Genomic DNA, 26,196 nt, shown 5'->3' with positions numbered 1-26,196 from the left:
TGGTTGAATCTGTGGCTGACTGGCTGTGTTTGTTTACATATTTCCTTGCCTGTTGTTTGGCTGTTTATAAAAGCCACAATCTGTAATGAGTTTTTCAGCCAAATGGGAGCTCCACCACTTTAACTTTTGCTTCAAAGCTAACTTGTGCTTTAGAAATGTATGGAGCTATGGATGCAAGGACTGATAATCCATGACATCAATATGATGGTTTTTAACATTCTGAAGATAACATTGTTGTGTAGGCTGACCTCATTTTTGATTGTGATGGGTTAAGAGTTGTACTAAGTTTATGAGGCATTTCTAAGTTAAAGTCTTAAAGAATCAATGGATACGAATCAATCATTGAATTGACCATTGAGAAGCATGAACTATTTCAGATTCCAAAGCAGTCATTTTCAAAGTGAAGAATTTGCAATCAATTTATGTGCAATCAATTCTTTTTGGCACTAGGGGGAGACATAGACCTTGATAGATAACATATACCTGACAAAGGGCTGGTTTAAAAACTATAAACCTGACAAAAAGCTGTTTTCGACTCAAACCAACAGTGTGCAGCTGCAGCCCGCAAATCGGGGAGTTCCTGCATGTGGGCATTCCTGCACCCTTCTTGAACACTCCCCTCAAGCATCTCATTGGTTCCTGCATGAACGCCGTCCCCTCGAGCACGATATCTTCTTGCTTGTGTAACACTTTTTAATGTGGGTCAAAAGGGAAATAAAAGTGTTATCAGAGTTTTTTCGCCCCCGCCTGCTGTGTACTGGAGTCATCTTGGCTAACTAGCCAGTGGTAGACCGTGTCCTTGGCTCCTGCCTGCTGAACACCTGCCCTTACCATCGTTAACTGAACTGCGGTATTGCCCCCGCCTCCTGTGTACCTGAGAAAACCGTGCCGACAGGCAGGCCCCAAGGACACTGTCTACCGGAAGCCCCGCCTCCGGCTAGCACAGCAGGCGGGAGGCTGGGGCGACACCCTGTGCTAACTAGTTAGTTTGCTAGTAGCAAGCTAGCACACGGTGTCACCCCCTGCCTGCTGTGTACTGGAGAAAATCGTGCCCGACAGGTGGGGGTGAAGTACACTGTCTACCGGTGTCGGCCCCGCCTACCGCTAGCTGGTCTGGTACACAGCAGGCGAGACACCGTGTGCTAGCTAGCCTGCTGTGTACCGGAGTCCTCCTTAGGACTAGCTGGCTAGGCTAGCACACAGTATCCTTTGCTCCCACCTGCCAATCACCCGACCTTGCTATCATTAACAGAACTGCGGGAGAACAGTGCCCAACAGGCTGGGGCAAAGGACACTCTACTGGTGTGTACTAGCTATAGCTAGTTACTGTTGACGCCCCCTCCTCTTCTTCTGTTGGGTTTATCTGAGGTTGCCATCCAACGTTATGGTGCATTACCGGCATCTACAGTACTGGAGCGTCCCTGCTTCCCTTTTATGTACTGGAGATATAGCCTAAAAATGGACCAAAAGAAGTATAAAGAGGGGTTGATGCAAATGCAGAAATGCCCACATGCAGGAACCCTCTGAATTGAAGGCTGCAGGTGCACCCTTCTCACTCAAACAGGTGTGCTCACAAGGTAATATACCTATCCAGAATGGCTCACCCTTTCACATTTAGTGGAGCTAATTCAAAGACGGAGTTAAGTTAATGACAGATATTGACGAAACTTTGTAACATGTAAACTATTGATAGAACTGAATAGTCCATTGTTATCGAAGTTGGATATTATCTAGTTGTATCCCTTGGGATAGGCATATCATGTAATGGGATTCCCCATTGTGCTCAATATAATTGGACCGAGGAAGCTGCAAAGGGGACTGCCACAGATGGACATTCACTTCACTTAATGTACACCTCTGGATGTGAGCTAGGGGTGAGAGGACCATATTTCTGAGATTCAATTCTGGAATGGTACAACACCTCAGAAGACGTCACCTTTTTGGATGGAAAGGGTGAGTGTTTGTGCGGACGTGCATGTGCGTTCGTGTGTGTGTGTGCGGGCGTGTGTGGGCGTCTGTCTGTGCAATGCGCATCTGTATCTTTAACATCCCCAGTTGAGGCTTCAACAGTATTTGAAATTTGGCCAATGGCATGTTACTTACCAAAGTGTACGTCTTGTGAATATGTATGTTTGTCTTTCTCTGAAGAATAGGATAACGATCTGGTTAGTTTATAATAACTTGGCTGGACATGGAGACTACCGAGACCACATAATAAATAGCCTCTTAGCCGAGCGCTTTTTGAACTTTATATGTTTGCATGCCTAACTGTTTACAGAAAGATACAAGGAATTTATAACCTCCCTATGTACACAGCTGTTCCAGAATGAGCAACTGCCAACATGTGGGAACGACAAGTCACAAAGAATTAAGACCCAGCACTTCTGACTGATGAGCGATAGATGAAAATAGGGAGGAGAAGAAAGAGAGAAAGAAGAGACAGACAAAGGAAGAGAGGGAGAAAGAGATACAGAGTGAGAAAGACAATGATAAAGAGAGAGAGGGAGGAAGGAAGGATACGAGAGAGAGAAATTAATGTGATATGGGAGGAAGTACAGAGAAAATGGACTTCCAAATCCCATATAAGGTATTTCCCAAAAAAAAGAGAAGGGGAAAAACAACAATGATGCAGGATATTCTCACAGGATGTGTCAGCCCGGGACCAGCGCTAAAAGGTGCGGGGTAGAGTCTGCTGTGTGTGAGAGTGTGTAGGAGTGTGTCAGTGAGGATGTGAGAGTACCACAGCAGCAGCAGCATGAGCAGAAGATTCTGCATGGGAAAGTAACCATTTCGGAGAGGTAAACACCTATGGACGACTTTGGATAATATCTCATTATGTTGCTTGCTGGTTAAGGTGAATGGTAAGAATGTATTGTAAAATGGTAGAATGGTCCTCAGAGGGACAGAGGAGAGGATAATGATACACTTAGCAGTGGAGGTTGTGGAGTAGGGGAAGGAATGTTCTATGTAAATGTGTAAAGAATACAATGAGAAAAGAGGTGGATGGGTGTACAGATTAATACCTGAGAGCAAATGTGTGAAATGTTTTTGTACTTGCTGGGTAGGAGTGTTATGTTCTCGTGGGCTATTGGGGAGTCTTGGAGGAGAGTATCATTCACTGAGAATTCAGAGGGTATTTTCCTATGTTACCTGAGTGATGTTGACAGCATTGTGTTCAGGGCAAAGAAAAGTCATGCAATAAAAGTCTTGATTTTTGCTGTAGGTACAGTATGACACAGAAATATCTATTAATTTCTACTGTTTGTGGTGAGACAATAAAGATGCATGATATCCAATGTCAGCTCTTCAACTGTAAGAACCAAAACAAGTCCTTGTTGTTGGTTAAAGACCATCTTTGTTCCTATAGTAATTAACCTTTTAGATCTCGGCTTGAGTGATCAGTGGGAGTTTCCTTTTGCGTCACTTAAAACTTAAAACTAAAAACAAGCCTGAGAGGAACAAGTACTAAATATAGTAGCATGGTACCATGTTGTATGTGTCCACTGCAATTACACTTATTGAGCAAACCAATCTTTCTCTTACTCTCATTCTTTGTAATATTGTTTAGTATTCCATATTCTCATGAAGGGTCATATTGTGATTGATGAAGTTTGCAAATGTTATTGGCGGTCAGTGGACACCAGAGACATTGAGGAAACTAACCAACAAAATCATTCTCATGATTTAAGAAATAATCACAATTTAAGCCTTGCATGTGCGGACCTACCCAAATGAACCAAGACATGCATGGTTAAGCTCAGTCATGAATTCTTAGTAGCAGCGATATGACGTTGCAAGTGGAATAAATGACAGGTCTCAGTTCATGTCATAAACCCATCAGTGTGTTTCCTGCACTCATGTGTGCTCTCTCTCTGTGTCACAGCACCATGGCAGCCTACCTCTGGCTGGTCCTGGCCATCGTCAGTGATGTTGCAGCATCCTTGTTACGTCCCCCACGCCAACTCTCCCCCTGTCAAATGGTGAGTTGCTGCATCAAAAGACTTTTGAAATGTTTTCATAGTATACTAGTATGCCAACTAGAAGTATTTCAACTATGTGTCAAATATGTAACTACCCTGTAATAATAATAACATATTTATTTGTAATGCACTTTTTTTGCAACGCTTTAAAATATGTGCAATAAAATTAATAATTATTATTGGCCACTTATTTTATGGGGTTTTCATTTAAAGTGAGACCCCTTATTTTAGTAACATAGAGGGGAGGAATAGTGTTGATAATTGCTGATAACTGATATTTCTGTAATCGGTTTTGATGGTGTATCCTATGCTTTATTGTCGTTTTGAGTTTGACCAAGAATAGTTGAGTATTATTATATCTATATTCTACTATAGCATTTGCAAAACTGCGCTTTTAGCGTATCCACTGGGCACACACTTGTTGAATCAATGTTGTTTCCACTTCACTACAAGGCATTTACGTTGAACCAACGGGGAATAGATGTTGAATTTATGTCTGTGCGCAGTGGCTAGTGTATACCTTGATGTTGTTATCTGAGAGTTTTGGCAGTTTTCTCTCATGTATTGTATATCCTAAGTACAGTATATCAGGTACTTTCGAATTGTCCAGGGGCATAGAACGTTTCTATTGGAGTCTTGTGATATTAAACCAATAGTTTTTGTTATTCTAGCCATGCTGCTTGCTCCTGCTCTGAACCGCAGATAACAGAACATACAGTGTGACCACATAACCCATGATTAGTCACACCTACACTGTTTCATTTTGAGATGGAGAAGAATAAGTAGATGTGCCCAGGCAAGATAAAAGCAAGCTACAGTCTTAGAGGAGGCACGTGTGCCATTACCTCACAGCTCTGCACTGTGATTGTGATGTCTCAAATCACTTGCAGACAGTGCAGTGTATTCAACTCTAATCGTCCAAGTACTTACATTAATGAGGGTGTTTAGACATAGCTGAACTTAATGTCAGACTCTTCTTGGCATCTTGGGTATACTGACTGACTTCCTCTGCCTGTTGTTGTGTTGACAAATGTGTAATCTCTGACTTAATGTCAGACTCTTCTTGGCATCTTGGGTATACTGACTGACTTCCTCTTCCTGTTGTTGTGTTGACAAATATGTAATCTCGGTCTAGCTCCGTATTTGGATGAAGCATCTCTATGTCCACAGCCAAACGGATCAAATTAACGAGCTGAAAGCCTCAGGGCTGCTTTCTGTAGGGGGAATGTTTCCTCTCTCAGGTACCTATCAATCTGGACCTGATGTTACACAGTGTCCTTTGTTAGTCCTTTACTAAAAGAGGCTCAGGCATTGCTTTCTGTCCATAGAACAGCACGTTGGTGTTTTCCTTCTCTCCTTATTCCACCATTTGCGGAGATCAGCCAGGTCACACCAGATCCACTTCAGTATTCAACATTTGTCCTTCAGTATTCAACATTTGTCCTTCAGTATTCAACATTTGTCCATGTCCCGAGGACATCAGGAGATGCCTTTATACCGTCCACTAGGGCCAACGTGAGTGCCTATTACCATCTACTAGGCTCGCGGCTTTCTAGGGTGGTGTGGATGAGGATAGAGGAGGGGCTTGAACCGCAAACTATGGCTTCAAGTCTTGCGGGTTCAATCCCAGTGCTAGGCACTCGTTTAGAAATGGTTCTGTTTTAACCCCATCCCAAACCTTAACCCTTAACTTAACCAATCGTAATTGATGCCTAAATATAACGTTGAGTATGTTTCTATTTTAACCCTATCCCAAACCTCAACCAACCGGAATTAATGCCGAAACTTAACCATCAAGTTTGACATTTATCCCCCTGGACAAACGTTGAATGCTGAAGTCAGACCGTGAGATCTTGTTGGCAAAGACATAAGAAAACAATATCTGATATGAAATTCCTATTGCTGTAGTCCTGGGAATGTATCGCATTCCTGACTACTGACGGGAAAACTGTATAAACAGGCAGGATGATTTGGAACTGGGCCGGAAATTGCCTCTTTAGACTGCAAGAACTGATATCAGTGTGCCAGTTTGAATGAAATAGATTAGAGGGAGATGGTGTTTTCATTTTTTGAGGCAGTGTCCAGAATAAGAATTAGAATCACCATCATTCGCCAAGTACATTTACACATACTTTTACTTGGTGATATGGTGCTTCTAGTCATAGACAATATTTAGAGACAGAATACAGACTATGGAATTTAAAACAAAGTTTGCATACATTATATACAACTTGGAAGAGTGAGCATAGAGCTGTAAGAAAATGAACAGTGGATATACAATTATACAGTGGGTATACAGTTGATATACAGTGGATGTACAAATGTACAGTATCAGTATGAATATATCTAAATGCAGTCAATTGTTTGTGCATTCGCTTTAATATATGGAAAAAAACTTGGTGGTTTACAAATGTGCTGTACGTACCTCAATTTATTTCCCTTTCTATAACAGTATTACATTCTGTTATAACATCTTTAGATCATATGATGATGTACAGTATGACTTGTGATTTGCAAGTACTTTTACATGCATATTAAGTTATTAATCAAAAACATATAAGTGAACACTTTTTGATAAAAGCCAGAAGAACTCTTTCAGAAAAGCTTGTCTTTTAGACAAAAAATGAACTAAGGAATGCTTACTGGTGACGTCAAAACCACAAGTATGCCAAGAACCTAAATCCACTTTGTTTTATGTGAGTGTGTGTGCGTGTGTGTTTTTTATGTGTTGTATTTAGAGAGGGCTCATGCCATATGGTTTCAATTACCAGCCACACTGATAAGTGAATAGTTGAATGTCTAAAATAAATATGGAAATACTTTGTCCACCAGGCGTTCTGAAAATCCCAAGGTAATAAGAGCTTGTTTTATGAGGTGAAATCCCCACAAGCCTCACAGTCTTCCTGACTGCCAAGAACACAGATACAATGGTCAGTAAAACAACTCTCTGGTCTGTTTGGTCTGTGATAGTGTAGTGTCAAGGTGACTTGTGGTCTTCTGGGAGTGTGCAGTGGTGCTGTGAAGGTCAAAGCTCATGTAGTTATCTTTCCTTGTTCTGTTCACAGGTCCAGAATGACGTGTACTGTAACGATCTGAACCTGAGGACCGTTCCAGCCAAGCTTCCTCATGGCATTCAAAAGCTCGACCTGTCTCGTAACCTTCTACAAAACATTACTCAAGAAGTTCTAGCAATCTACACCACCGTTCATCATCTGAACCTCCACTCCAACAAGATCCAGTTCATCCAGCCAGGTCTGTTCAAAGACATGACCAATCTGCAAGTGCTGGACCTCTCCAGTAATTACTTGGATGTTTTTGCTGTTTCGAAAACCAGCATTGGGCCTCTTACGGCTGTGGAAAGGCTTGACCTCTCAGGCAATGGCCTGTACACGGGGATGACCAACTTTTTTCTCAGTGAAGCCCCAGCACTAATGAACCTTTCTCTGAATGGCAACAGTATCACCAAAGTGGGCAAGGAGACCTTTTGCGGAGCTTTGGCCTTAAGAAACATTGATCTTCACAACAACGTCATCTTAGAGATTGAGGACGGAGCATTTGACTCGTTGCTCCATCTGTCCGAGCTTGATTTGTCCATTAACTCCATCACTTGCATCACTGACTTTAACCTTTCCAAACTCAAGGTGCTGAACCTCAGTAAGAACAGCATGGAGTGCTTCCAAACCACAGATTCAGACCTAGAGTATGAGCTCCTCTACCTCGACCTGAGGGAAAACAATATCCACTACTTCCCCGTTCTCCCCAGAAGGAACAAGCTCATGTACCTGGATTTGTCCAGGAACCACCTGATGAGTGTCAATACCACAGGAACTGCCGATGAGCTCGAGCACTTCAGAGACACGTTCGTACCTCACACGCAGTCAGGTGGAATGAGCAGACACCAGGACTTCTCAAGGCTCAAGTACCTCAACATGAGCTACAACCAGATAAAGAGCATACCGATGTCTTACTTCTGCAGCATGGTGTCCCTTGTGCATCTTAACGTAAGTAATAACTGTATCGGGGCCTTTTCTATAGACCAGGAGAGCCCTCTGAACTCTCTGAAGACCCTGGACCTGAGTTACAATGCCCTACAAAACCTCTCATTTGGGGAGAACACCCTACGGTCACTGCAGGAACTCTTCTTACAAGGGAACTTCCTCACCATAATGGACTCTGGAATGTTCCAAAGACTGCCTAGCATAAGAGGCCTTCACCTCCAGCAGAACTACCTGAAAGTCTGCCCTTCACAGCGAAAATCACCCCAGACAGACCACAACTCCCAGGATCCTCCAGGCTGTGTCTCCTTTACATCAATACCAAGCCTGCACTTGTTGTACCTTTCTGGAAACAATCTTGAGGTTCTGCCACCCTATGCCTTCAATGGCACCCCACTCAGGTTGCTGGACCTGTCCCTAAACCCAGGCTTGGAAATTCACCAGAATGCTTTCTCTAGTTTGGAGACCTCCCTAACTAATCTCTCACTGAGAGAAAACCACATCCCAGAATTGAACACGGACCTTTCCCTGCTAAGTAGTCTCAAATTTGTGGACCTGTCCACCAACAAGCTGACCACTCTCCCCCTTTGGAACAAGGCGTCCTCCATCGAGTCCCTGAACCTGCAGAACAACAACCTGGTGACCCTGGAGTACAACACAGTCCTGGTCCTGGAGCGGACGCTCAAAACCCTCTATATGGGCTCGAACCCTCTCAGTTGCTGCAGCAACCCCCGCTTCCTCAACATGCTCCAGCACTCTGATGTGGTCATCCCGGACATCGCGATAGTAACCTGCCAGTACACAGAGAACTCGGAGCCAGTGGAGGTGAATGTTGGGAGTGTGACGCAAGAGCAGTGTCAGAAGCTGGACAGTAAGAGCGTGAGCATTATCGTCATCGTGGTGACAGCTTTGGTGCTGATAGCGGTGCTGGTGGTGCTCTCCAAGGTGTGCCACCCCAAAAGGCGCAAGCTCAACATCAGCTTCAGGGCCTAAAGAAGGTGTCCTGTGATTGAGGACAAAGAGATGCTGGACATGTCTCCTCCCAGAGACTACTAGGCTGAGAAAACCAGAGCCTGTTGGTGCCTTTCAATGTGAAGTGTGCACCATTTCCAAATGTTATCTCAATTTTGGAGGGAATGTGCTGAGTTCTGGAACATGGGAGCCAAGTCTTGAAGGAAATGGCTCCATTAGATATTTCAGCTCACCTGTGAAGTTAAAGAAAAATACACAAAAACAATTACCACAACAATAGGACTTTATTGGAGAGAGGGAAACTACGTCAATGACAGTACAGATTTGATCAACCGAAGCACAGTGACTCATTTGGGGTCAGATTGGTGACACGTTATGGCTTATAGAAGTTGCATAAATTGAAAGTGTTGTTCTCTTCTTTTCTTCTTCTAGTTAATAACATACAGTTATGTGAAACACAAGAGGGTGAATGTGGTCACTTTTTATATCATTATCACGTGCACATACAGTATATAGAAATGTAGCCATTATTTAATGACTGCACAGGGTCAGCTGATATGCATTAGATTTGCTGGTCCAAACCTATGGCCATACACCAACACCTCTCTTTCTCAATGCAGTAGTTTGCACTTTAATTGTATTGTATTTGTAGATTTATTTTATTATTATTAACCTGCTTTTGACTAAGGTATTTTTGTAATATAGACTAAATGACACTAAGTGGGGAGCGCATAATGCAAACATGCCCATCAGTGCCATGTAATGGCAGAGTGGAGAGCTCTCTTCAATTAATCTCAAAATCAGCAAATCATTATGAAACCACAGGGTGTGAAGGTCATGGCTGCAGTTCTTTAGAATAGATGAATGTGACACTACTTTAGTATTCAATCAGTGTTTTGTCAAATTTACAGATTCTATTTGTGGGACATGAATAGGATGTACTGTATAGACGTGAATCATTTCTCCTCCTGTGGGTAATTCCTATCAGAGGAGTTGCAGTGAATATTAATTTCGTAGCTGTATTTTTGTATTTTTCACTGGTAGAGATAGGGGTGTTATGGGGGAACCAAAACAGGATTGAAGCAATAACTCCAAAGGAAGCAGTACTGTCGGAACACCGACAGAAAATAATGTAGCTTGTTTTCACAGCTTGTAGGGCACCGCAGATACCTTTCCTGTTATTGATAAACTGACTCTTGCAAAAGCCCATACTAAATAATAATTTGCAATTTCACAATGCTGGGTTTCCCTTGCTACGGGCATTAGTCAAAAACATTTTTTCCCCAGAAATCCTCTCTGGTTGCTACCATACATAGAGAGGCTGTCAAGTAAAATTACCGGTTTGATAAGTTAAATGATACAGTGGATTAGTGAGGCTTTAACAGATAGGAGGACTTGTTTTGTTTTACTGAAACAAAAGCCTTGTTTAATGCATTCTAATCTGGCCTTTGGCTCGAGGTTTTCTCCCTATGTCGGTTGAATGACAGAGCAGAGTGAGAGGAGCAAACATCAACCCCACGCTTTCTTCACAGGGAATTTGGATAGGCTTGGTCCCTTAATCATCGTTGCAGTGAACTCATGCCAGACTGAAATCCTTGACTGCGTAACATTCAGGTTTTTCCACCAGCATCTCCATGATCAATCAAAATCACGTAAATGCACGGATTTGAGACAATCAATGTCATTTTGAAGAAAGATTGCTTTGTTATTCACAGGGAAGCTATCCATGTTGCATTTGTTCTCACAGAGATCTTGGCCTCTTTATCTGCGTAGGCCTAGCCCACAAGACCAATCATGAACACTAGAGATTCCCCAGACTAGAATTGTCCTAAGCCTTACGCAAATGGAACACTTGCCCCAACAGGTCAGTGATGTAACAAAGCAAAGTAACAAAGAAGTGACAAAGTGACAAACAAAGACATACCAAACTGTGTCGAGAGTTCATTGCATGATGTGTTTGCTTTCTGCCTTTTACATAGGGCATTGTTGCATACGTACTGAAATCATTATTATAGTGTATTTCTAAGTTGGATGTGATAGAAGGAAGGATATGGTCCCTTACTTATCTTCTTGTTAATGGTAGGACTATTTTAAACAAGAAAAACAAGCCAAGGGAAATACTTGGTGAGGGAAATATGACCTGAACCATATTTATAGATATTTGTTCCAGAGATAGCACGACAAGAAGAGTTCTGTCCTGTTTCTCACTGTTCATGCAGAGTCACAGTACTGCATTTGGGGTAACCCTCTTGCTGCTTTTGCCCGCCCACATGACTGAACTTCAAGTGAAACCGTCAAAGGTCAAACTAATGTACATGACAAAAGAAGTAATCTGCTGCTTGAAGTGACATCCACCACAGACAACAGTCAGTGATCAACATTTTACATAAATGGACAATAATATAATATAATGCCATGAATATCTTAAGCCACACGTGTGTGTAGCGAAACGCTAGACTGGCGGTTCAGTTTGGATGGTATGCTTATACAGGCTAATCAAAGATACGGCTGTGTATGTTTCGCTTAATAAAGAAAGGATATTAGCATAAATGGAGAATGGTTATGATGGTGTTATGTCACTTTCATATGTACTGAAATGTTACTGACAATGTTACATACAGTTTAATGCAATGTTAAATTGAAGTTGCACCCTTGCTTCTGTTTTATCTATCCACTTTTACATGTACAGCATATGAAGGATATTACAATGGATCTATTTTGAACTACGGTAAAAAAATATATATTTATATTGTTTTGTATTTTCTTAAGTAAATGATCTGTGAATCAGAATCTGTTGTCTTTGTTTTCATTGTGAGCTTCAGGAGCTATTCAACTAACCGGGATCATGTTCATTTGACACTAAATGGAAGAAAAAAAAAACAGAAACAACAAAAAAATCCCAGTTATTAAACATTGCCTGTTGCATGCCCTGATGAACATGACCCAGGTAATTAATTTTCCTGAAGCAGATAAGATTGGGGCATTAAATGTAATCCTGTCATGGTTCTGGGAAGATGCTTAATAATAGAACGTATGCTCTTGCAAGTCAAATTCTCTCTGATTGGACTCCCTGGGCACAGATAGCACAGTGTATTACTATTCTCCACCAAGAACACTGCTCTATCATCTCTTTCTTTTTAACTTAAGGGACTGAGATTTTCTGAGATAGCAGCCATACAGCAGCCCCCTCTGACCCCTCATAACAGGATGCAGGCTCACAGGAAATACCTCAGGACACAGATATATAAACTGACAACTTATTGGATGCAGGCTGACGCATGCAGGTCTGGCCGGAAAGACCAACATTTCCAAATGGACCGACCACTATAGATCTGTTTTGTTTTGGGTTGCTTCATTCTTTTGATGTGTTCTTATTAAACTTTCACTGTGGTTTTAAGCCTGGTGAAAAGATGTGGTGCAAGATTCCATTTCTAATAGTGTGTTTAGAGCCTGTCATGATCAAAAGTGATCATGATTACCCAGCAACACCAGGGGTGTGTGTGTTAAAGATGCACCACTGTCTCTGAGGTATTTGTGAAACAATGCAAGTGTTCATGGATGTGGCATGCACAGGGATCATCCCAGTAACATTATCCTCTTTTATCCTAAACCCCAAATGAGCACTGTGCACAACTTATTTTGTGCATTCTCTCAAAGCCTAGGGTGAATGTTGAACTTTAGACTCTACACTTTTAATCAAAATAAATTCAATCAACTCCTATGTTAGATTTTGGAGGTCAATTCCAAACTGTGGGCCAGTGAAAGGTATAAAGAAACAAAAGTGGTTATATATGGTCATACTTTTTTTGGATAGTCTAGATTTTCCATCTGTAGATTTTTCTCATACAATCAACAAACTATCTGTCGATAAGCAACTGCTTGCTAAGGTAACAGTTAGGGTTAGGTTTAGAATAAGGGTTAGGGTTAGGAGATAATTGAAATGTTACTGTTAGTCTGTAGAGCATCTACCAATTGACTACTTAAATAAATTGTTACCTTATTTATTGGGTTACATGTACTCTACCATTACCTCACCAATAACCATTTGATGATTTATTTAAACTACACCTTTCTTCCAACATGAGCACTACAAGGGCTTGACAGCTCTATGTCTGATTGGGGCTAAGTAGTGTGTTTAGGCGAACACAAACTGTTGAAGTCCCGGAGTCCCAAAATAAGTTAATGGAGCAACCACTTACCACTAGAGTAGAAAGCAGGGTAAGTTTTCTATGTTATTATTCACACTGGCCCCAATCCAAAGGGCCCCTGTGGATTGCACTGCAGGGCCACTTTTATAGACTGGTGCCATAGAAACATGTGTATGCGTGTGTGTTTGTTTGTGTGTGAGGCCTAAGTAGGCTCACCATCAGACTAATGAGGGCCTCCTCCCCCTCGGCCCTCGGGCCCTGTGACTTATAGGCCCCCCATGAGTAGGACAGACAATTAGGTAATTTACTGTCTGAGCAAGCATTTGGTACAGGAAGCTATCAGAGGGAGCAGTATTTGATTTTGGAAGGAAAATGCTAGTGCATCTGTGTCACGGATGGAGTTAGTGGTGTAAAGTACTCAAGTAAAAATACTTTAAGTTCTAATTAAGTTGTTTTTGGAGTATCTGTACTTTACTATTTATATTTTTTGACAACTCTTACTTTTACTCCACTACATTCCTAAAGAAAATAATGTACTTTTTACTCCATACATTTTCCCTGACACCCAAAAGTACTCGTTACATTTTAAATGCTTAGCAGGACAGGAAAATGGTCCAATTCACGCACTTATCATGAGAACATTCCAGGTCATCCCTACTGCCACTGATCTGGCGGACTCACTAAACACAAATGCTTCATTTGTAAATGATATCTGAGTGTTGGAGTGTGCCCCTGGCTATCCGTAAATTTAAAAAACAAGAAAAGGGTACCATCTGGTTTGCATAATATAAGGAATTTGAAATGGTTTATATTTGTGATACTTAAGTATATTTTAGCAATTACATTTACTTTTGATACTTAAGTATATTTAAAACCAAATACCTTTAGACTTTTATTGAAGTAGTACTTTACTGGGGGACTTTCACTCTTACTTGCAACATTTTCTATTGAGGTATCTTTACTTTTATTTAACTATGACATTTGCATACTTTTTCCACAACTGGGAGTTAGGAACCCGCAGTCGATGACCAAAATGATTCACATATTAGTGAGGGTGTTAAAAATATTGAAGCCACACTAAAGCTTTCACTTTCTGCCAAGTGACCCCAAATGTATAAGTAATGGTGAGTGTATTTAACAGATGTAAATAGTGCCTTGATTCAGATGTTACTCATAAGTCAGATGTAATGTCTCACGATAGTTCCAGTTTTGTGGTCTTGAATAATGCTTTCCTTAAAACTTCTTAGGGCTGAGATCCCACTAACGGGATCGATATGACAACAGCCAGTGAAAGTGCAGGGCGCCAAATTCAAAACAACAGAAATCTCAAAATTAAAATTCCTCAGACATACAAGTATTTCACACCATTTTAAACATACACTTCTTGTTAATCCCACCACAGTGTCCGATTTCAAATAGGCTTTACGGCGAAAGCACCACAAATGATTATGTTCGGTCAGAGCCAAGTCACAGAAAAACACAGCCATTTTTCCAGCCAAAGAGAGGAGTCACAAAAATCAGAAATATAGATCAAATTTATCACTAACCTTTGATGATCTTCATCCGATGACACTCATATGACTTCATGTTACACAATACATGTATGTTTTGTTTGATAAAGTTCATATTTATATAAAAAAATCTCAGTATACATTGGTGCGTTATGTTCAGTAGTTCCAAAAACATCCGGTGGTTTTGCAGAGAGCCACATCAATTTACTGAAATACTCATAATAAATGTTGATGAAAATACAAGTGTTGTACATGGAACTTTAGATACACTTCTCCTTAATGCAACCGCTGTATCAGATTTCAAAAAAGCTTTACGGAAAAAGCAAACCATGCAATAATCTGAGTACGGCGCCCAAACAAGCCAAAAAGATAAATCACAAGGACTAGACAAGGAATTACCGGACACCAGGTCCGCAGGAATTAACACCCATAGCAAGGACATTAAAGTTCAAATTTCTCCCGTTCTCATTCAAGACCCTATCCAGGGCCCGCTTGATAAAGAAACAAGCCCCCGGGCTTTGTCTATGGACTCTGATACAAAGGTAGTGAAGAAAAAGGTCAAACGCCTCGTTAAAGCCAAGCCCACTCAAAATCGGAAAAGTCAATCTGCTTCCACCTTGAACAGAAATGGCACATCACGTCGTTGCGAATGACCACTCCACTTTGTGGGGAATATGTCCACTAACCATCAATCTAATCAATCTCGAGACTACGGACAACACCGTACGTTGCCGCCAGAGCATAAAACAAATCTAGTTGTAAACTCCCCTATGAGAACAGTGAGGAGCAGACAGGCCCCTAGACGGGGATTATCTTAGAACACGTCTAAGATAGTACTGAGGTGTACCACACTGGTCATAAAGGAAGTCCAATGGACTTGTCCACCTCCAAAACAAATGGCAACAATAATCATTCCTTGCCATGTGTAGGTTCAACTACAATACAACTAGTAAAATGCTCCAATCATGTGTTCCGGTAGTATAATATTTCAGAAGAAATTGGTAGGATAACTGGTCCCTTTGAGCACCAGTACCAATACCAGCAACAATCAGTAAGGAGGTTAGAGACCTAACCAATCAAATTACCCTTGACAATAGCGACATAGGAGTCACTCAGAGTGCAGCACGTGGAAGGGAATCTCCAGTGCACTCTTCCAATGGTTAACACACATGCCACTAATAAATATAATCCTTAATTCAGGAGGAAAATTATTAGAAGCTCCTCCGTGGATAACATAGCTATGAAATAGACTTCATACCTATCGCCACTACGATAGTGGAAGACACAGTGACTTGTAAAAAAGACTACTAGACTCCCTCGACACCAATTCTGACTGACCTCCAGGCATTGACCTGAAAATCACCTCATTCTCATTCTCATTCATTACCAAATTACCTCAGACTCATTCTGAACAAGTTGTAATCTGCCAGGATACTTGATTTTCTTCCCTTGACATGCTTGTGTAAGCATAAACGCACATGCACAACGGAACATCCAATTAGGATTTATGCTAGGATCACTTAAGGGTCCAAGCAAAATACCAGCCTTAGTAAAGTTGAACATTTACTTCTAGTCCTTTGAATCTACAGCACTCAACCAGTTTTCTTCCCAGAAGTCCATAGGTCATCCCTGTAGACTGCCCAAAACTAGCGCCTTACAGCTGTAAACTTATCATATAGTTATCAACTTAGGATAGTGCCTAAGCAACACACCAAGTAGGAAAACCCTAGATATGGCATTAGAGACAATGCCATGATAGTCATTTTGCCATAACATTGGACGTATATAGAATACAGTCCAATTAGATGATTTTTGTGTGAGAACTATATTTTGCATATCTTTTGTTTATGCTTTCATTCCTTTTCGGTTCAGTTCCTTTGACACTTAGGAAGTGATAGAGCCATAAACAAAGTCCCCATACAACCATCACTTAGTGCCACAACGCCGCTCATTGGGGAATGAATGTAATTATATATATTTCATGAGTGTGTGTACGTTGTTAACATCTGCCTAAGTTACTGCCCAGATCTTCCAGTCTGGACGACGACCAGACTACGGGTCCGGAACGGCGACCCCAAATCCAGACTCCCACGGCCCATCCTTGTGGCGGCATGCTCCGCTGTCAGAGAGCCTACCAAGGTACATCACACCAACCGGACATCAACTGCCATCCTTGTGGTGGACTGCTCCGCTTTCAGAGAAGCCTACCAAGTTCAACGACCAGAGGGGACTGCAATGATGATCTACAAACAGGACATCATGTGTTCATGATTTTATGTTGATTTGTAACTTGCAGGACAAACAAGATCCAAACCACCAGGGGGGGTATGTCTTGACGTTGCCCTCTTTGGGTACAGAAAGCCCATCCCCCTTTCCCTGCCTCCCCCTTTCCTCCTTCAACTTGGCTGCTGTGGTTAGAGAGACATCGTAAATTCCTAAGGATCTCCACATGGAAACACAGTATAGAGAGAGTAAATTTTCATAGAGCACAAAGGAATTTCTTCCACTTCACAGAACTTGAGGTATGAACAAATGTCATGTTCCGGAGAAAGTATAAAAGATCAGTGAAGAATCCAGCTACGAACTGGTCCATTTGTTACAACTTGGGGAAGCTCATGGGAGATGGTGTGGCCACATTACCATAACGCTGTTTATATAATAGCCTCGGATATGAGGTTTACATCTAATTGTTGTATAAGATGAATGAGTGAGTATGATACTGTTAGTAAAATTGTGTAATATGATTTTGGACTGTTTAATGAAGGAAAATACCATTCCCTTTTGATTTGAACTAAATCAGAGGACCGCCCCTGAGCCCAGTTAGGGTCAGGCATCCTGGGACAGCCCCTTTTCTGCAATTCCGAATAAAACCCAACTTTGAGAAATTATCACCAGACCATGTTTTTCTCCATTAGGAGAGGACAAAGGTTGTAGACCATTGCTGAATCTTTTAACCATACCACGTGGTTAAACTCTTAGACTATCGATACCGACAGAATAAGAACAAGTCTTTGATATTAATTACTAGTCTGCAGCTAGGAATTCGGTATCATTGAATGCGAAGAACGACAACCGCTGAAACATCCATTCTATAACAAATGAATGAATGTCACTCTGAACTATCCCTGCTAACCAAGACAGAGAGAGAGAGAGGACGAAACTCTCCAATAGAAACAAACTTTTCACCAGCGATCAAGAAGACACACTGACCGTAAATTTATATATTGATTGCAATTGTTCCCGAATGAGTGAGCGTTCGTGTGCAAAGGATTAGCATTTCAATTGTTATAATTATCACTCTGTAGTGACTTCTTAGTCGACCCCCAATTCCCCTTTGGCCTAACAAGCCGCCATGCCGGTTTAGCCCACTAGGGCACATTATCCTATCATTTCTTTTAACCATATTTACTGTTTGTTTATGCATTTCTGTGAATTACTTAGTTAGTAACAAATAAATTATTTAAGACAATTGATGTATGGATGACTGATAGTGAAGACTGGGTTCGTGCAGATAACCAAGAATTTACGACGTTTGGAATGAGACTAACGTGAGGTAAAGTAAATAATTAATTAATTCAAAGACTAATTGATCAGATAAAATATCTGAAAAGTTATTTTAGGAAATTATAACTTTGTAATCTGAATATTTGTCCTTGGTGCCCCGACTTCCTAGTTAATTACAGTTACATGATTAATCAGTTGATCGCGTAACAGAGAATCTTTGATAAAAACTATAAATCTTCAATTTAATGATAGTAAAGACACGACACCGCCATATTTTGCAGTCAACAGAAGTCAGAAATAACATTATAAATATTCACTTACCTTTGATGATCTTCATCAGAATGCACTCCCAGGAATCCCAGTTCCACAACAAATGTTTTTGTTCGATAATGTCCATCATTTATGTCCAAATTGCTACTTTTGTTAGCGCGTTTTGTAAACAAATCCAAACTCACGAAGCACGTTCACTAGGAGCAGACGAAATGTCAAAAGGTTCTGTTACAGTCTGTAGAAACATGTCAAACGATGTATAGAATCAATCTTTAGGATGTTTATAACATAAATCTTCAATAATGTTCCAACCGGAGAATTCCTTTGTAGAATTGCGATGGAACAGAGCTCGCTCTCACGTGAACGAGCGTCACGAGCTCAAGGCATTCTGGCAGACCTCTGACTCATTCCCCTCTCATTCTTTCCCACTTCACAGTAGAAGCATCAAACAAGGTTCTAAAGACTGTTGAAATCTAGTGGAAGCCTTAGGAAGTGCAACATGACCAATATCCCACTGTATCTTCAATTGTGAATGAGTTGAAAAATAACCAACCTCAGATTTCCCACTTCCTGGTTGGATTTTTTCTCAGGTTTTTCCCTGCCTTATGAGTTCTGTTATACTCACAGACATCATTCAAACAGTTTTAGAAACTTCCGTGTTTTTTATGCATATATTAGCAACTGGGACTGAGTAGCAGGCAGTTTACTCTGGGCACCTTATTCATCCAAGCTACTCAATACTGCCCCCAGCCATAAGAAGTTTTTAACAGTACTGTACTGTTTCAAGAACAGCAGAGAGAGGTGGGTGGATAATGTTATGCTGCAAAGCAGACAATACATTTCTCAAACACAATAGCTCATTTTACATCTATGCTGCTCTAGTAAATGCCATGTTAATATCTGTCCAGCAAATACCAGGATTCCGTGGTTTTTCCTATCCAACCTAAACAATGTGAGGAATGCCAGTGACATGTCAACACAAGGGGATTTGATGGCATATTGGTGGACTTCTATGTTTCTTACAAATAAACCATTTACATCCTAGCCTGCTTCAGAATCCAAAATCTGATAGGCAGGAAGATCCAAACAACCATTACAGACTCTATTTATTGGTATATGGGAAAATTGTGTCTTCCGTTCACCGAATGTGACATTCCCAATTCCCTCTGCTGTGTAGCTGTCCCACCATGGGGACTTAACTCTGTTATGTAGCCAACAATCACCAGTCTGTACGTGCATCTCACACTCCAACCCTTCATCAGAAAGACCTTGGGTGAATCTTAAAAATCCTTTCTCAATTCCTTACGTCCATGATTCCTTGGCTTCCTTATTAAAACACATCTCCTTCATTGCATTTTGAGGAGAAGGTTGAAGAGTCAATGAATCCAAAACAGGAATCGAGGAAAGACTTGAATTTCACCCCTTTGCTTGAGGACCATTGGAGGTCTGTCGTAGAGTTGAAGTTCTTACTACTCTCTGGAATTGGTGGTGGAATTGGACTGCTATCCTCAGATGTTAGCCATGTTCCTGGCACCAATACAAATCGCTGCCACACTCCATAGCTTTTTTATATTTTAATAATATTCAAAACCCTGAAAGGATTAAGACCAGAGAGACATTTGACAAGTGCCTTAAATCAAAACCTGTACTGTTGTTGCAGCTTGTACCTACAAAGGCTCGTGCTCCTCCAATGCTGGAACTAACGTAAACGGCTGACATTGTGAACTTCCTCCGAGTAGCCCAAAGCTAAATCACACCCATTCAAGAGCTAGTCCAGACAATAATGTCAGATGGATGTTATTCTTGTCAGCCAATTTAGAGTACAGTGAACTCTCATACTATGAGATAGCCATTGGATTGTATTTGGCTTGTGTAAATGTAGGTTTACTTCCTTGTACACAGTGTCAAAGTAAGGCTTTTATGTGTCCGGTGAGGGAGTGAGAGTGGGGTTGAGGCCTGGGCCAATATGTCCCTCATGGTTGAGCTCATCCAGCTGACATTATTTACGACCCTGCAAAGGTCTCTTATCGTTTAAAGACCCACAGTCCACAGAGCAATTGTTTTTAACAGACAAATTATTAAGATGTGTGGTCCAAAAACATGAATCAAATCAAATCAAATGTAATGGTCATATACACATGGTTAGCAGATGTTATTGCGATTGTAGCGAAATCCTTGTGCTTCTTGTTCTGACAGTGCAGCAATATCTAACAAGTAATATCTAACAATTCCACAACAAATACCTAATACACACAAATCTAAGTAAAGGAATGGAATAAGAATATATAAATATATGAATGAGCAATGTCAGAGCGCATAGGCTAAGATGCAATAGATAGTATAGAATACAGTATATACATATGAGTTGAGTAAACATATTTAAAGTGACTAGTGTTCCATATATTAAAGTGGCCAATGATTTCAAGTCTGTGTGTAGGCAGCAGCCTCTCTGTGCTAGTGATGGCTGTTTAACAGTCTGATGGCCTTGAGATAGAAGCTGTTTTTTGGTCCCAGCTTTGATGCACCTGTACTGACCTCGCCTTCTGGATGGTAGTGGGGTGAACAGGGAGTGGCTCGGGTGGTTGTTGTCCTCGATGACCTTTTTGGCCTTCCTGTGACATCGGGTGGTGTAGGTGTCCTGGAGGGCAGGTAGTTTGCCCCCGGTGATGTGTTGTGCAGACCGCACCACCCTCTGGAGAGCCTTGTGGTTGAGGGTGGTGCAGTTGCCGTACCAGGCCGGTGATACAGACCGACAGGATGCTCTCAACTGTGCATCTGTAAAAGTTTGTGAGTGTTTTAGTTGACGAGGCAAATTTCTTCAGCCTCCTGAGGTTGAAGAGGTGCCAATTCTGACCATTTCAGTTTGTCAGTGATGTGTTCGCCGAGGAACTTAAAACTTTCCACCTTCTCCAATGCTGTCCCGTCGATGTGGATAGGGGGGTGCTCCCTCTGCTGTTTCCTGAACTCCACGATCATCTCCTTTGTTTTGTTGATGTTGAGTGAGAGGTTATTTTTCTGACACTCAGAGAGCCCTCACCTCCTCCCTGTAGAAGAACATCAGTCAAGTTTTTTTTTAACTGTTTCATTTTGGCAGCAAACCAACAGCTAACAAATGCGTTCCCTGGCAGATGAAAGTATTAGCCATTCATGATCATGGCTTGATCCCTATTAATTTACAGTGCCTGTTCTGTTTTTCTCCCAGAGGCGATTGATATACTGTGAGAGTTTGAGGGAAAAATAGGCCCCTATATGGTTGACTGTCTAAATTCTATTCAAATGACACTGTGTTACACAAAAGGTCAGGATGTAAGCCGCCTCATTGTTTTCCTAAACTCAAAACTCATATTAGTTGATATTTAATAAAGCAGAGAGAATGTCTTGTGTTTTGCAATTCCATGAATTCAACATTTCCCTTGATAACTGAGGAAAGGAAATCAATCAGCCAGACTAAAACTCACAGTACAAAACTCCCCTCAGGCTCAAGTTCTCTCACTTGTTTTTCTGGATTTAAAAGTGGGTCCACTCTGGCCCGCTCTATGTTTGCCAGTTCAAATACACAGTGAGGCAGAGGCTCTGTAGCAGTGTGAGCTCCCCCTCCAACGCCTCTCTCAAAGATAGCAACCCCTTCTCGTGCCCCAGACGAGTTGACCCCATTCCATGTTTGACCCTAAAGCAAAACTCCTCTCCAGACAAAACAACATGGGGCCCCAGGATATTGTTTTTGTTTACTGGGTGAATCTTGGGAAGCTGAAAGAACATCAAAGCCAAGGCGGCAAGGTCATCTTTCTGTTTGTTGCTTCATACGGAGGTATTTACATGGCCAAGGGTTGTTCATTACTGGTCCCCAAGACCTCCATGCGTGTGAATTAGTTACCCTAAATGTGTTGTTTATCCCTCAAAACCGCTGTCGTGTGACTGTGAAAACTCTGTCTGCATCCTCAAACAACTTTAGTGCTAGAGAACAGAGGCTGGATAGACATTGTGGTTTGTGGCTATTTTCTGTGGAAAGCAAAGAGGTTTATCACTCCTTAACATTTGTTTTACTCCTCTTTCATCCCTAAGAGATGTCCTATGTGTCCTCATGCCACAGCCAACCCACACTAATTCGTCTGGAACAGTATTTATTTTAAGGTATGTACTTTATCAAATGCATATTTTTTTTTAAACATAAATCATATTGTGGATAACTTTCAGATCACAGTTCGAAAAGTACCTTAAATTACATTTAATTTTAACGAATTACATTTAATTTCCACAACAGATTTTAAATGATCTAACCATTTGAAAACTAATATTGCCTACTTTTGATAGGTTTTAGGAATGAGGTCTATTTTTGAATTACTGGCTTAAACTGAAAGTGGAGGCAGATTCGGCATATTCATCAATTCTACCAGTTAATAGGCACTGAAAATTGCTGGAGGACTTCAGTTATTTTTAACTGTTGTATGTTTTGAAACAAAAACAAGCTCAATTCCAATGTTCTTAGTAGATAAAGGAAACCCTACATAACCATCAAAATTACATTGATCAAGTCTACGGCTAGAGTCGATAAGGGACTCCATTGAACCAACATTTCAGTGGACACTTTCCAAATCTCAGTCTTAGGCTTCTGTTATTGTTATTTCCTTTGTCCTGTAAAAATGTTTCCATCTCACCCTACACTACAGTAAGGCCTCATGCAAAAGAGTGCCGTTAGCTGGATAACAAGCACAAGTGGAATCAATTAGAGACTTGCCACAGCAGCCTGATTTATTTTTCTTCCATGACATGACCTCCCCAGGGCTGTGCTCAGACAGACAGACAGACAATAGAGGGCCCTTTCTCCTAGCCTCCCCTTAAGATGAACACAAATTCCTCAGGACCCTCTGTTTTGACAGGTGTCCAGCGCTAAAGCCTGTGCTAAAACTTAATCTTGTTCTTCTGTTCACGGCTAATATAAAAGGGATGTCACACACACATAGACTTTTCGCACACTCGCCGCCACCATTCTTAGAAGACATTTTGGTATCTGCAGAACTCAGTCCCTTGTTTTGACTGTCTTACAGTAAGTACAGCCAACGAACTATGCTCGACTGTTGGCTTGCCAATTGAAATATTCCCCACAATTTCGATTCATTTTGGTGTCTCTCAGGGTTTGCACTCTTGAATGTCATTCTCTTGGCTAGCTTTGGAGAAAGAGAGGAGGACAGAAGACCAGATGACACCCCAGCTCAGCAGAATTAAGCAATGTTTAATTAAATACTACAGGAGAGCATTATCATGGATGGAGTATTAAAGGCCCAAGGCCAGAGCAGAATAATTGTTTCTCGTCCCTCATATGGAACAGGCATAGCCCCGTCGCAGGGGATCCATTACTGTAACTGCACGTGGAGTGGTCAGCTGTTGCATAAGGAGAGAGCAAACTCCACAAACAACCCATGGCTCAGATTCCTTTTCCATCTGTCTGAGACATCTTGGGAGTGGGAGGGTTCTGAGCATTATTTAAAAGGCCCTCCACTGCTCTTTTCACACTGGTACTGGACCTATGAATAAAGTGAGGGTTTCCCTTTCACAATATGATTGACTCTGATTGAGTGCTTAAGATAGACAAAAACATTGAATCAATACATCATCTATGGTTATCATGTCATATCTATGTAACTCAAATACATTTTTTGTTGAAGTGAGTTAAATAGCCTAGGGCTATCTATTGAAATTCTCCTCATGGCCTGTAAAAGTAAGTACCAAAAACTCTCTTTGAGGCTCACACATGTACCAAGTGCACAACACTCACACCTTGTTTTTCTGTTCCTTTACCAGACAGATGTTGTTGGCAATTCCATGCCACCCCGCATTTGACATAATTGCTCTATGGCCAGTCCGTCTCTGCCTCTATACTCAACTTAAGGATGAGCGGCCCACTGAACAAAACTTGTTTCTAATAATACTGTGTCATAATGATACAAGTTACTTTAAAATAGTGAGCTCCACCTCCTTATAAAAGTCCATTATATAAATGAGTTTTAAACTTTGTAACGACCCGTTAACAAACTGTCCAGACAGGTAATATACTATTCCCTGAAGAGGGGACCTGGTCTCCATGGGACGCAAGGAAATTCCAAAACCACGTCAAAGTTGATCTTTTTGTAGCCAACTGTATTTACAAAAGGGAAGAATGAAATACCAAGACTATACGTCAGGGATCATCAACTAGATTGAGTCGCGGATGGTCGGGGGGCCGGAACATAATTACAAATCATTTGTAGACTGGAAATTGACCGCAAGAAGCCCAAACAGATAATGTTTGACTAAAACAATAATTTCAAACCTTGCTTACGTTTGTATACAATCACGTCTCTCTAATATGCAAAGGAATATTTGGAAACAGATTCCTTAAATTAATATCACTTGGAGCTTATTTCCTGGTGTCTTTACAGTCTTTTATGTCCAACAACAAATAAAAATAAAACATATTTTGCTCAGAAAACTTTGGGGGCCAAATAAAACCACCAAGTTCAGCCGTGGGCTGCCAGTTGAGGAAACCTGGCATACGGACTGTAGCTAACCACTCACATAGAGTAAATAAATAATGATGTGATTTATGAATAAAAAAATACCAGATTGTTTGATTTTGCTATTGATAATCCAACAATCCCATGTTATAGAGACGTAGACACTCCTTTCCAGCTTTCCCCCCTGAAACTGTTCACCGAAGTCAGTCTGGGTATGAAACTTGAATTATGATCATACTTTGCATCTGTTTAGATTTGGAGGAGCAATATGTTGGTGACTCACTCCTCAAAGTGGTATTTGTTTCATTATCCCCAACAGCCTGTTTAGCCATAAAACCTGTACAAGGTTAAACAACCCAAGGTAACTCTGTTAAGAGACGCTTTACGAAGTTTAGTTGCAAATTGTTTACCTTAAATTTTGGCTTGAATCTTTCCTGAATGGTTCATATACATGTATAATATCAAATATATCAATTAATGAAACACACAACTACACCACACCAGTCAACAGACTCCCATTCAGAACGACACACAGAAGTATCCAGGGTCAATGCCCTGCTCAAGGGCATGTCGACAGATCTCCCACAAGGCCAAAAATGGGGACCCAAACCCTCCAAGATCCCCCCCACAGTTCCCCAATAGCTGCCCCTCAACCATTTTTATACTTTTATCTTCGACCATCATTCTATCTCCCACCCGGCAAATAAACTCCAACCCCACTTAGTCTTAGGACGTGCCCCTTTCTGTCCATAGAGGTCATTTCTAGACAATATTTTTTCCATTTTATGGGACCCCTTTTGGTGCAAGAGCACCCACATACAGAGGCAAAAGTTCTGTGTAGCGTCTTTAAGAAAGACTTTTGATTAGTCCCGTTTCTTCCAAAATGTGACTATTAAATGAAATCCTCATAGGCTGGGTGATTTGGAAAAAATATATAGTTTATTTAGGAGACATCACTTTCCTAACCCTGGTAAATGACTAGAAAACGAACTGCAAACAATGAAAAGACCGACCCACCCTGGTTTTCATAACACCTCAAAGTGAAAAAGGCAAATGTTTGTAATGGTGTTATGTTTTTCATGCAAACAACTTATTTACCAAGGAAACTGAGCAGCATATGGTTTGATTCCATTGTCCTGAGTCTTTTTGTTTGTGTTCTGTTCTCATATCCACCCTCCCATCCCGATGTTTGAATATGGACATGAGACACAACAGCTGTCCCCTAGTAACTATAGTCTCAAAGATGCAGGGATTTCATTTTTTCAGATGGAGTTTAGAATAAAACACTTAATCTTAGTTATACAAGTAAAATAGTGTTTTCAGTG

The 26,196-nt window shown here is 41.1% G+C and overlaps 1 protein-coding gene across 1 annotated transcript; it reads left to right on the top strand.

The window, feature by feature from the left end:
• The first annotated feature begins 2,503 nt into the window (after positions 1-2,503).
• LOC110533431 (transforming growth factor beta activator LRRC32) lies at positions 2,504-11,737 on the top strand. Its single transcript, XM_021617627.2, has 3 exons — positions 2,504-2,798; positions 3,884-3,980; positions 7,046-11,737. The coding sequence occupies exons 2-3, from the start codon at positions 3,888-3,890 to the stop codon at positions 8,966-8,968; spliced, it is 2,016 nt and encodes a 671-aa protein (XP_021473302.2). The 5' UTR covers positions 2,504-2,798; positions 3,884-3,887; the 3' UTR covers positions 8,969-11,737.
• The last annotated feature ends 14,459 nt before the right edge of the window (positions 11,738-26,196 follow it).

Source organism: Oncorhynchus mykiss, chromosome 10 (assembly GCF_013265735.2).
Source record: "Oncorhynchus mykiss isolate Arlee chromosome 10, USDA_OmykA_1.1, whole genome shotgun sequence".
Classification (NCBI taxonomy): Eukaryota; Metazoa; Chordata; class Actinopteri; order Salmoniformes; family Salmonidae; genus Oncorhynchus; species Oncorhynchus mykiss.
Note: the sequence above shows the minus strand (reverse complement) of the source record. Positions and strands in the feature narration are given on the sequence as shown.

What these genes read in the sequence shown, in the direction of transcription:
- LOC110533431 (XM_021617627.2), top strand. Translation starts at nt 3,888, where the DNA reads ATGGCAGCCTACCTCTGGCTGGTCCTGGCCATCGTCAGTGATGTTGCA. An exon ending in AACTCTCCCCCTGTCAAATG is followed by an intron (nt 3,981 to 7,045) that starts GTGAGTTGCTGC and finishes TTCTGTTCACAG; the next exon opens with GTCCAGAATGACGTGTACTG.